This window comes from Lingula anatina, chromosome 2, assembly GCF_051362555.1.
Source record: "Lingula anatina isolate TDL-2025a chromosome 2, LinAna3.0, whole genome shotgun sequence".
Classification (NCBI taxonomy): domain Eukaryota; kingdom Metazoa; phylum Brachiopoda; class Lingulata; order Lingulida; family Lingulidae; genus Lingula; species Lingula anatina.
In genome coordinates this window covers 28,007,976-28,020,342 of record NC_141768.1, presented here as the reverse complement: position 1 = coordinate 28,020,342, position 12,367 = coordinate 28,007,976, and the positions used below count along the sequence as shown (strand labels likewise).

At 36.1% G+C, this 12,367-nt stretch overlaps 1 protein-coding gene across 1 annotated transcript; it reads right to left on the bottom strand.

The window, feature by feature from the left end:
- Positions 1-6,828: 6,828 nt before the first annotated feature.
- LOC106168255 (zinc finger protein 862) lies at positions 6,829-10,814 on the bottom strand. Its single transcript, XM_013547259.2, has 3 exons — positions 10,679-10,814; positions 9,936-10,013; positions 6,829-9,372 (listed from the first exon to the last, which is right to left on the bottom strand). Exons 1-3 carry the CDS (start codon positions 10,812-10,814, stop codon positions 7,166-7,168), a joined length of 2,421 nt encoding a protein of 806 aa, XP_013402713.2. The 3' UTR covers positions 6,829-7,165.
- Positions 10,815-12,367: the final 1,553 nt, after the last annotated feature.

Sequence of the window (12,367 nt, the reverse complement as noted above, 5' to 3'; positions counted from 1 at the left end):
TAATTTGCAGATTTTGTGAACCAAAACATACCAAGAAAAAATGTTTTTTTTTTTCATTTGAAATCTTGAAAAAGTCCTAGCTAGCTTGCTGAACATTCCGCATGTGCTTCCAAATTTATCTTTTATCTCCTCCAGTGAGTTAATATTCACTGTTAATACTTATAAGCAGTTTGATAATTTTATAAATACATGATTTTGTCAATGAAACCGATGTCTTAGATACCCTAAAGCTGAAACTAGCTATGGCCCAGGTAATTGATTTCCGGCAAAAGATTAGTTTAATAACCTTGGGCATCCCTTGTATTGACTAGAATTCAACATAGAAAAGGCATAGACTTTTTTAGTGATGAATGTCTGCCTCTTCTTTGTGAGCACTGTTTTCTTCTGGTAAACATTGGTTTGTTAGACTGACTTTTAAGTCATTTGTAAATGAGTTTGCACACAAGAAAATTGCTGATACAAGGAAATTTGAGCATGAAGTGTACAGCTGTGGGCTACACTATTGAAAGAGACAACATCAAAATGTTGCTTGCTATCTTTTGGCTCTGCCACTTTTGGGCTTATTTGGGTCACACCAGAAGATTTTGTCCAATGGACAATTTTCAGTCAGCTGATAATGTTGAAATGATTGAAATTATCATTCAGTGATGTAAAGTGCCTTTTAAGAATATTGTTTTAATTTTATTGTTTTAATAGGTTATGCTTGATCAAAATAATTTAATCCTAAGCCCCCGCTTTGGTTTGGCACAAAATCATTATAACTCATAAGGTGACTGAGAAAGTCTGTCCATGTAATTTTCATTTCTGACATAAATCCATTGCATATTTGATAGTAATAATCTGCAGAATCATTGGTAAGTGTTCCAAATTCAGAACTTTTAATGTTTAAAATTAGGATAAGGACCTTAATTCGGGTCATTACGCAATTCGGTTTTGAACACGCTCAAAACAAAAGCTAATTCGCTGCATGAATTTGTACTGGTAAAACATTTCGAGTGGATTGACCATAATATTGGCAGATTAATTTACCCATTTAATCCCTTGGAACAAGTTTTTCTGTTTGGAGAGTAAATTATAATGTACCTGTAGTATTACTGGTCTTTTCAGTTTATCATTACTGTAGTTTTAATCTTATAAATCAAAAGATATAAATTCACTTACATTGTGATTTGGATCAAAGTTCAATTTCATAGGTGAGGTCTAATCCATAAAGTCTCACCTGTGTCTTTATCTGCTCTTAGTTTTTGCTTGTTTATGCTTAAGTGAAAATGAGTGTACACTGGCATTGAGGCGTCTTAATTGCTATACCTGTTCCTGGCCTGTGGATTAGGAGTACATTAAACAGGACAGGTGTGTTGATGCCGCTGATTTATAATTAAATCAAAGCTCTAACTGGGATCTGATGTTAGAGCCTGTGTTAGGATATGTGATGTATTTTAGCGGGAAAATCTGTTTGCCGTTCTGAGAGAAGTGTATTTACTCTGTCAACATTTTAATCAAATATTGCTTATTGTAGAGAATCCGAGAGCATGCCAGAAGAATGGATAGAGGGCCACGTCCGACAAAGGTGGAGTTTATTGAAATTAATCTCCCTTGAATAGGTCACAATAACTTGCACCAACATCCAGTCAGCGGGAAAATATAACTGTTGCAGTTCCATTCAAGCCAAGCTGACAGACCAGGTAGATTACAGAATATCCTTGCAGCTTGTTAAGAGGGGCTCGCCTACAATTCCTGAAAAATACTTACACTAAGGAAAGTATATGGATTTCATTAATTTCCACTGGATCTAGTGTATAAGCCGTTGATGCAGTTAAGCCACACAGGAGTATATTTTTCTGTGGTCAAATGGGATAAGTATGCCTGTTGAAGAGATGGTGCTGCTTTATTCAAGGGTTTGATATATATTCACAAGGTACAGCTTATGTGTTCCAGATCACACCTCTGTCTGCAGATGTTAAATCTTTATTAAACAGGGGAACTCAAGTTCAAGATTCACAGCTGGGATATTATAATTTTTGATGGCTGAATAATCTCTTACTGCTACTACAACTACTACAGCCATCTATATCATGTCACGGACACCACATCGCTACGGCACAGTGAGTCCTGCTGGGTCCATGACCTCACTACCCTCAGGGTCTGGCAGGAGTACCCCCAGGGGGGTCAGCCCTAGCAGATTGGGGTCCCTCAGCCCAGCAGGGTCTTACAGCTCACTCCACCCCAGGGGGACCAGCCCAGTGCCCTTCCTGGGTGGCTCCAGAGGCAGTAGCCCGGGACCCACAGGGCATCATGGAGGGCTGTCCAATATACAGGCTACTATACAGCATCTGGCAGGTGAGCTAGCTTCTGTGTGTTTTCAATACATATGGCATTTCACAGTGAAGAAGTTGCCCATTTTGTTATCTCTGTCTCTTTCTCTCTCTCTCTCTTTCTCTCTCTCTCTCTCTCTCTCATGGTGTGTGTGGTTTATTAACTGTCATGAGTTCATCAATTACAGCCAAGGCTTAAGGCACTTGATATGTAATGTTTTTGTAGAGATCTCTAGTCGTTCATTATTAAGCAGGCTTTAGTGAACAGCAGATGAGCCAGCCAGTAGACTCGTTATTCAATAATATGTCCATGCTGGCTGGAAAATATTGACTGTAACAGTTGTCTGTCTGGGAATAAATAGAAAACGGTAATTAGATTTCAGACTAACAATGAATCCACAACTTGTCCACCATCTGATACCGGGGAATTAATTATTATTATTGAAAGCCCCACACAGTGACAATTATGAGGATATGAAATGCAGAATCATGTATTTTGTTATTGACTTTTCCTGTCAACCTGAAAGAAGAGTGAAATTACACTAAATTTATTTTGATGGGGCCATGTTGGATAGGGAGTTGAGGACCCTGTTTGTCAGAGTGATTGAGTGATACAATTTAGACTGGTCTTTCCAAACAAAATTATGGGTGAACTAGTTATCGTGTTACATGTAAAAAAAGCCTAAGGTCATAATGATAAAAAAGAATTAAAAAAAAATGAAAAATTCCATTTGTTATGAACACAATATTAAATGTCAGTGCAAGTTAAAATTAAGGTCCATGTAATATCTCTTATATTATCAAGGTGGGCTTTCTCAGGGTGCATGCTGCACTGTACCCTGTAGATAACAGTAACCTATAGTACATCATCCCTGCTGCACTCTGTTATTGTGATCACTATACTCTCTGTGATCATCAGGGTGGGCTAGCTACCAGTAGGTGCACTATAGAACAAATCCTCTAGTGCTTCTTCCCTTGTGCAGTCTATCAGTTGCTGTGAAGAAAGGGTCAAGTGGGACTGAAATAAAGCAGTGGGCTGTAAAACCATGATATGATCTACATGTACACACTTGATCAGCCATAGTGAAGGGTTAAGGGTGGTGCTCTCACATAGGATGGGGCCAGGGTTATATTTCTATGATAATAATCATATTGTGGTTGACCTGTGTGAAATGTTAGCATGTGTGAGCAGATGTGAAGTCAAATTTTAACCTTTTAAAAATGAAATTAAAAGCTTAATAGAATGATAAATTTTAAAGTGAATTTATTGGAAATGACAAACAATTGAATTAAGATATGCAGTTAAATATATTTAAGTGTTTTATTTTATTTATTTACTTATTTATTTATTTATTTTTTGCAATTCGGGGTCAAACAAAAATATATTTAGTTTTTATATGAATTAAATTAGGGATGACAGCTGGATCTGCATAGGAAGTCGAGCAGGAAAAAGTAGATTGAGCAAATATATGCTCTGTCTGTTTGACATATGATGGGAAGAAATGTTTTGACAGCTATCATATCCTTGGCTACCTTGTACAGAACAACAGGTTTCATAAGGCAGGTTAAATAAATGTTGTAAATGACGGGGAACTTTGGTTTGTTTTATTTTCCAAAAGTATGGTGAAAATCTGTCACTTAGTCAATTTGAAAAATAGTGTAGATTTGTTTTTCATGCTCAATAGGCAGTTAAGACAAGAAACATTGACATTTAAGAACAAGTTTCTCATTTCTTGTTCATGACAGAGTTATGTTGTGATAGCTTGATGTGAAAGAAATAAAATTATTGGTGCCAAAAAAAATATTAATTTTTTTAATCTTGCTTTTACCCTTTTATGAATATTATACTTCAGGAAATGGGCAACATTGGGAAATGACATCAAGTGTGTTATACTGTATATGGAGTCCCTTAATAAGAGCACTTGGTTGTTAACTTTATATATAATATAAAGGTATTCTAATTGATGAGAAGACAGGTATTCATGTTTTAAACGATTATAAATGGATAGCTCATTTTGTTTTGCTGAATTTTACAGTAAAAAATAAACGAGAAATAAGAGAGTAGGTTTCTTCTGTTTTTACAATAGTTGTGATATGAGAAACAGTTTTTGTTCATTCAGGTCTCATTTACTATGCCCAATGACAACAATCCAGTAGTGCTTAAATTGTAGTCAGGCGTCAGATTTCATTAATATTTTCTTTTGATTTTTAAACTGTGAGGAACCCTTATCTCTCGTAACGGATCGCAATCTCGCAGAAGTTTACACTTTCTGGTATGAAACCCAATTACCCCATATGCTTGTCTGGAAGTTTGACTCTGAAGTTTGGCTACCTTGTGCACTTAGGCTCTATAGTTACTATCAACACAAGGTTGTCAAAGAGGTAAAATACAGCCACTTTGCTCCCTTATATCTGGTTATCAGATCACGTTAAAAAGTTGAGTTTGATGACCATGTCAATATTAGGCTAATTTGATACCATTGTCCAGTGATCAGGAGCAAATAAATTTAAGCTTGTGAGTTGGCGAGATTTGGGAAGAAGTTGCGATAAATGAAATAATGGTGGTACTTTCGCTATTGTACCGCTACCTTTTTCACCTGGACAGGTTTGCGAGCCCCGGGCCATATCAAACTTCAATATTTATATTTTATTTCCTGGCAGTTTTTTTTGGGGTTGAATGGGAAGCAGTAGATATCTTAGACAGTTACTGGATGAAGTTTTATTTATTTTAGGGGTTGTTTTTAGCCACTTCAAGATAAGGTGCAGTTTACAGCAAAGTAAAGACTTAGCTAATTGTTTCTGAGGATTTAGTAAATTTAAATTCATTTGGATTTAGTTTGCATGTCTCTAAAAACTAAATTCCAATGTCATTAAGATAATCCTCTTTTCTTTTAATGGTTGGATTAATGGGGAAAACAACAGGTATACTGGTCTGAAAAAAAAACAGGTGAATTTGATTTCTGTCATTTTCTGCCATTAATTGATAAACTTTGTTTTTTATTACATTTTTTTTACCTAGCCCATGAACATCTCTCTCATGATTTTTTGCATAACAGTGTGGCATTTTGTTCTTCTGTTAAGATATCTTTTCTCTTATCAGTATCCTATGACTTATTCTTTGATTTTGCCAAAATTGAATTTTTATTTTAAGATATACTTGAAAAAAAAAGTCATATTGTTTATTAACATTAATAAAATATATCTCTCTCAGAAATATACAGCTTTTCTTTAATTGATTCAAATTGGGCATGGCCAGAGGAAGTCATCCATTTGTTTTCCCTAAAGATAATATTTCATTGCTCATTACTAAGATTTATTTAAAGCATCACCAGACCTGCGTAGCTTCCCTTGGGATACAAACTGGGAGGTGCTGCCACCTTTAGGGTTAAACTACAACTATTTACCTACGTTATTCCAATTGAATCAAGCATTTGTTGATTTATTTCATAGTAATCCTGATAAGAACTTGAGTAGCGTGATTAATGAATAAATAAGAGTTGATTGGTCCAAGGCATTCTTTTGCTGAGACGCAGGCTTTGCCATGTTCTTATCTTCTGCAGAAAGTAGAAACACCAGCCTTTCATCATTTTGGCAAAACCACAAAATGCGATCTATTTTTTTTAGGTGCAGGATTTTCAGAGTGTGTTGAGACTTGTATGGTGTGGGATAAGGCTATATTCAATCCTGATTAACCCCCCTGTGAGATATTTGATTTGAATTATACTGCAGTTGTTAGGAGGTTTGACTTCCATGAACTTTCGTGTCAGACATGATCAAATTTTAATAAAGATTTAAATGTGCAGTCACACTCGTCTGACACGTTTGACATAAATCCAATAAACTCAAAACCAAATTTGACATTAACAAACTTTTTAAAGCACAGGATTCATGAACTGGTTTAAGGAAATGTCGAAATTCTTTTGATTGGAAAGTGGGTGATGGGTTTAGCCACGATTACAATGTCTGTTTATATTGACAAGCCTTATGATATTACATGATTTGAGCGCAAAGCTGGACTTTTAATGACCAGAGAAGTGGATACTTGATGCTCTAAAAAGTTGTTTTAAAGATGAGCATCATTTTTTGTAAATATGGAAAGTATTATACCTTGGCTGACACATGCTGCCCTTATCACATAAAAGGTGAGATTTAGAGATAGATACATGCACATAACAAATCGAAAATATATATTTTTTCGTTTAGTTTTTATTTGACTGAAATATAAAAAAGGGAAAAAAAAACGCATTTTTAAATTGACATAAAAAACAGTTTGTTTAAAAGTTGCATTAAAGAAAAAAAATTCTAAAAATTCGAACTTTCTTTAGGAGTTGACTATCATGCTGAACACCTGTTCAAATAGATTCTCATTTTTACTATATTAAAAAATGATATCAAAACATATTGTCAAGAATTGTACCAAATGTCATTGTTTCCACATAGTTCAGCAGGGGTCAAAATGTTTAGAAAATCATACTTTCCCTGCCGGGAAAGTCACTTTGTATATTACTTTCCCTGCAAGAAAGTAGCTTTCCCTGACAACCAAATCATGAAAACCAATTTCCCTGATATTAAATTACATAATTTTTCATATGATGATGATATATCAAGGAAAGAACATATTTTAGAGAAATGTATGTTTATTGATATGAAATAAACGAACATGACGTCCATATATATATATATAGTGTTTGTGGCAATAACTGGGTATATTTTTAAACATTAATAATAATGTGACTGAAATCTACCAAATACACATACTCACGAAAAAAAAAACCTGTGACAGATCAAGAACTTGTCTACTACTCCACGCGTCTTGAAAAAACGTAACATGCTTAATGAAGGGTCTACTGTACCTAATCATCATCATCACCATCAGACTCGGTATCTTGGTCAGTCTCACTGTCACTAATATCTGAACTTATCAGAGCTTTCTGTGGTACTTGAACAATCTTTCTGGCATATTTCTTTGGGTCCAGGACTCTCCTGCCATCTGCTAACCACTTTCCATAGGCAGAATCTGGTACAAACTTGTCCAATTTTACTTTACTTAACTTAACTGTCATGAGATTTGACAAAGAAGATGGTGTAAGTGAAGCTCTCCAATCAGTTTTTATCCGTTTCATTAGAGAAAAGCCCCTTTCTGCATCTGCAGTGCTGACTGGCAACACCATTACAATGGCCAAGAGGGCACAAATATTGGGGTATATGTCTTTGTGCACAGTCAACATTCTAGTAAGAAAAGAAACTGTATCCTGGCCCTTTTCGTGGAGCTCTAGCACAGATTTTTTGAACTGCGGCCATTCAACCTGGCACATGCTTGTTTTAAATCCTGCATTGTCTAGTGTCCTCCTAAAATGTTCCGAAAGCTTTTCAATTTTTTCATCTCCATACTCCTCAAATTTGACACTATTTTTGGATGGCCATTTACTAACATTAAACACTTGTACATTCTCACACACAGAATCCTGGTCCCTCAATACATCTCCAAACCGCTCTTCAATTGTACTTATGCTGTCCTTCAAAAACTGGGTTAAATCATTCACAATGGCACCCTTACATTTCTCAATATTTTCTCCTCTACCAAGTCGTACAGTTTCACCTTTGAATTCAAATTCTTCAAGGTCTATAGTTTTGGCTGATTCCTCAACCTTTTCCTCTATGTTGAACCTTTTCAGCAATCTGAGTGTTGCCTTAATTCTGCTTTGAGCACAGGACATTATGTATGAGGATTCCTGCAAGGCCAAGCTGATTGACTGAAGGATTTCAAGTATCTCCTGCACAACAGGAAGGGCAATCACAATCTTCAAGTTTGTCAAGGTATTGTTTATCTTTTTGGCTTTTCCCAATATCTCAGCTCTTTTACTCCCAATACCTTCCACTATCTGGGTAGTGTGCACAACCAGTGGCTTCCATAACTTTTTCAAGACAGTTACAGCTCTTGATCTGTGGGATATCCACCTTGTTCCCATTACATTCTCTGGACTGTTGAAAGCAATGTTGTGTGTGCTGCAGGTAGTTTTCAGAGCTTCCTTCTGCACAGATGATGATTTGTAGAGCTTGTAGATAAGCTGACACAAGTCGGAAAACTCTTGCACAACAGAACTTTTCTTCCCTCCATCTCTGATAGCCAACTCAAACCTATGGGCCAGGCAGTGTATGCCAACTGTCTCGGGCATCAATTCACAAAATCTGCGGTACACACCATTTCTAACTCCAAAATTTACACTTGCCCCATCAGCCACAAATGCTATAAGGCCTTTCAAATCATCTACACCTACATAGTTCTTGATACTGTCACACAAATGGTCAAAAATATGTTCAGCATCTGGTTTCTCTACACTGGAGATACAAAGAAACACAGTTCTTGGTTGGTTTTCATCAGTAAGATATCGAACATAGACAATTTCTTCCTCTAGGGAAGCACTGTCAGTACACCCATCACACAGTATTGAAAAAAAGAAACCTTTTCTAATATTTGTGGCAAGATTGTCTCTTATATCCTTTGCAATATACTTGATGAACTCAGCACATGATTTATCTGATGAGAAACGTGTGGTCAGATTTTTTGATGCACCAACTCTCTCCAAAAGTTCTAATTCCCCAGAGAAGGAGGTGTAAGGTTGGTTACAAATAGCTACTTTGAATGCAGTAATAAATTTTGCATGCATCAACTCTGTTTCAGATTCTTCTATCTTCATAAAACTTTTTTGTAAAGGTTTTCTTTCTGGTGGAGTCATTTGAGATAAAGCTGCTGCTGTACAACGTTTATGGAGATCACTTTCCTGATGACCCAAGATGACTGGCAGTTTGAAAGTCCTGCACCCCTCAATAAATGCTATGCTGTGTGGACCCAATTTACCTATCTTCTTGTGGTTTGAAACACAGTACGAGCACCATATTTTGTCATCATCATTCATAAGCCAGGGTCTGCCGATTTTCCAAGATTCTTGAAATGTTCTGGAGCGTTTTTCTTTCTCGTATCTAACTTCCTTTACAGAAAGTTTACCTTTACTTGGCCTTCCTCGCCTTTGTTGATTGCTGAATGATGACGAAGGTTGTACTGTAAGAACAAAAATTGAATAATGTATTCTTTTAAATGGAGAATAAAACACCTAAATTACTACATTTATCAGGCAGTGTGTGTGTGTGAGAGAGAGAGTGTTTCTGTCTATAAATAGTTGTTTGTGTGCATGTGCGTGTATATGTTAAAGGCCCTGATCAAATCTAGTCCTATGCATAAAAAGCTCAGATGTATTTTACAAATCACAGGTAATGAAATACAAGTGTCTCTCATTTGCCACACCTGTAAGTATCATAATATGTGCCTTGATCTAAGACATCCCTTGCACATGCCATACAAACAAACTGGCAGCTTGGCCAATTAACTTGGTCAATTAACTTGCCCATTATCCAGTAATTAATGCAAAGACACCATAAAGAATGGGCCCAGCCAGGGCGTAATAAACATGGGGTCTGGGCTTTTTATGCATGGGACTAGATTTGGTCTGGGCCTTTGACATACATACATATATATATATATTTATATGATCTCTCACAATACAAGTTGTCTGTTTCAAATTCTTTCTTTTTTTTTAAGCTTTAAAAATTTTTTTAATTTTTTACCATTTTGCTCCTGAACTTCATCAGATTCAGTAAAACTGTCACTGTCTAAATTTTCCATTGGTTCATCTTCTTTGGCAGCTAAAAAGTATTAATGGTTGATTGTGATTTTATTGTAATTATATACAGATACAGAAAAATTACTGGAAAGTGTTGACGAGAACAGTAATGTGAATATTTAATCATAAAACAATAAAAATAAGGGAGACTCTGGACATATCAATTATCATGAAACCATGGTCAAGCCAATAAAATAATTGGACCTATTTTAAGTGTGCACAGTGATTAATTTCATTCAAAACTTGGGACATTACTTACTAGTTGGGCAATTTTATACAAATTAGAAAAGGAGAAGTTGAAGAAGTGCAGTGGAATTTCAATGTTAAAAACACCCCTTTTTCAGATGTAAAGGGAATAAAGATCTCAGGTCCTTAATTTTAAGGCTAGAATAACCCATGATATCTATAAAACGTTTGTCGGTCAGATAGGAGTTCATTGAAAAACAAACCAATCACTTCACAAACAGACTAATTTAGTCTAAATAGAGGCTCTTCAGAAAAACCGAAAATTGGAGGATAAGAAAAAAATTCAGTCTGTGAAATGGCCGATTTGTTTTTCAATACATCATGTCACCAACAAAGAGAATTAGGTAGGGCAATTTTTATGTTTACCACGTAACAGGAAAGTAATAACGTCATGTATAGTTCATTAGATACGAAACTTGTTAGGCATTGTTCACGACGTACCTGCATCGTGGCCATGTGCGCCCGCTTCACCCTCAGTTCTTGTGTCCTCAAGTTCTTGTTTAGCGAGTTTTCTCGTTTCTTCCATGCTTTCATCTTTGCTTTTTCGCTTGGAGAAACCAAACTTAAAGAGAGACATTTTCAGAACACCAAACGTGAGCCCGTCTTTAGCGCGCAACCTTGCTTCAGCTGATCGTGCATTGGAGAGATGAATGATACTAGTTCCCCGTACTACGCTGCATGGTGCGTGCCGTTGTGTATGATTGGGCGCTGCGTCTAGCGTTGTTCCCGCACATTATTTTGTTCTCACAAGCTTCGTATGTTTGTACCTGTCTATTTTATACCCGCTAACTGCGCAGGCTTGTTTCTTTCTATGTCAAACATTGTGTAAATTGGAAAGGGAACGAGTCAGATATTCTAGCAGACATCCACAAAGCGGCATTGTGGGATACTACTGTAAGTGAACGATTTTGATTGACAACTCTCATGAAATTCAAAAGGAGGCCCCGTTATAAATTCAAGCTAGTCACGTGAGTGCGTCCTTAGTTTCAGAGTATGTGCAGTACTACCGTAAAGCTTCTTTGCGTTGTAGAAAATGGTTAAATAAATGTATTAGTACAACTTAGTGCCAGGAAATGAGTTTTATTATAGGTCGGGAAAGCGACCTCTAATAGTGATTTCCCGAGAGGTTTTTGCATTTCCCGGACCTTTTCAATGATTTACCGGACGGGAAAGTAAGACTTGACATAGCTTTCCCGAGCTCGCAATAGCTTTCCCTCGGGAAAGCGGGAAAGCAACATTTCGACCCCTGTTCAGAAACAATTATCAGAATAGGCACTTCAAAACTGGATGCGAGGTTGATTCAGATAGATAGGATTTATCTGTTCAGTAATCGGTTTACAGTATTCCTGTGTATTTAACAAGATAATTAAATATGCACAGATAGTTGGATAAGTTTGGAATGATCCCTGTTACCTGATGTTTATTGAACATTAGCCATTAGGTTGAGACAAGATAATATATATTATAGTAATTACTGCAAGCTTGACCATATACATTTATTTTTCGTCTGAGCTGCAAGGAAGTACTTTGATATATTTATATTTAAATTGTCTTCCTGTTGAAATTACCTGTGGTTGACTTGAGTTGTTGGTAAATATTATGCACCAGTGTTGATAATGACCAAGTCTTTTTTTCATGCTGTAAGTTTTGTCTGAACATTACTTATATGTTAAACAAGATACAGATTATCTTTTTGTAAAGAAGGAAGAAAGTATATATCTTTCATCTTTTTCATGCATGTGGTCACAAATAACATGTTGATAAGATCAGGTAAAAAATATCAGTTGAAATACATGTACTAGTAAAAAATATACATTTGTTTTGTGATTTTCATCAGTAATGGAGATTTGACTTCACCCTGAAAGAGGAAAAAATTGTCGGAAAGTGAACAGATAATGTATTAAGACATCTTTTGATATGGTATCTTGCTATCATGCAATCTTGGATATTAAGTTCCTGATGATGGGTCTGAAGCAATTTTCTATTAGTTGTTGTGTCTAGCGATTAATGATTTACAGACCCAAGTGAATTATTGACGACTCGGGAGGCTCTGACAAGTTGGTCATCATGTGAAGTATTGAATTCGTAGTTGTGCAAGGAATTACTTAGAGGAGTCTTCCCCATCGACCC

Bases quoted from the DNA above. Each gene is read 5' to 3' on its own strand.
- LOC106168255 (XM_013547259.2), bottom strand. From the start codon at position 10,814: ATGTCTCTCTTTAAGTTTGGTTTCTCCAAGCGAAAAAGCAAAGATGAA. The intron at 10,014-10,678 runs GTACGTCGTGAA...AATACTTTTTAG, and splicing joins CGCACATGGCCACGATGCAG to CTGCCAAAGAAGATGAACCA. The intron at 9,373-9,935 runs GTAAAAAATTAA...TTGTTCTTACAG, and splicing joins TGAAGTTCAGGAGCAAAATG to TACAACCTTCGTCATCATTC.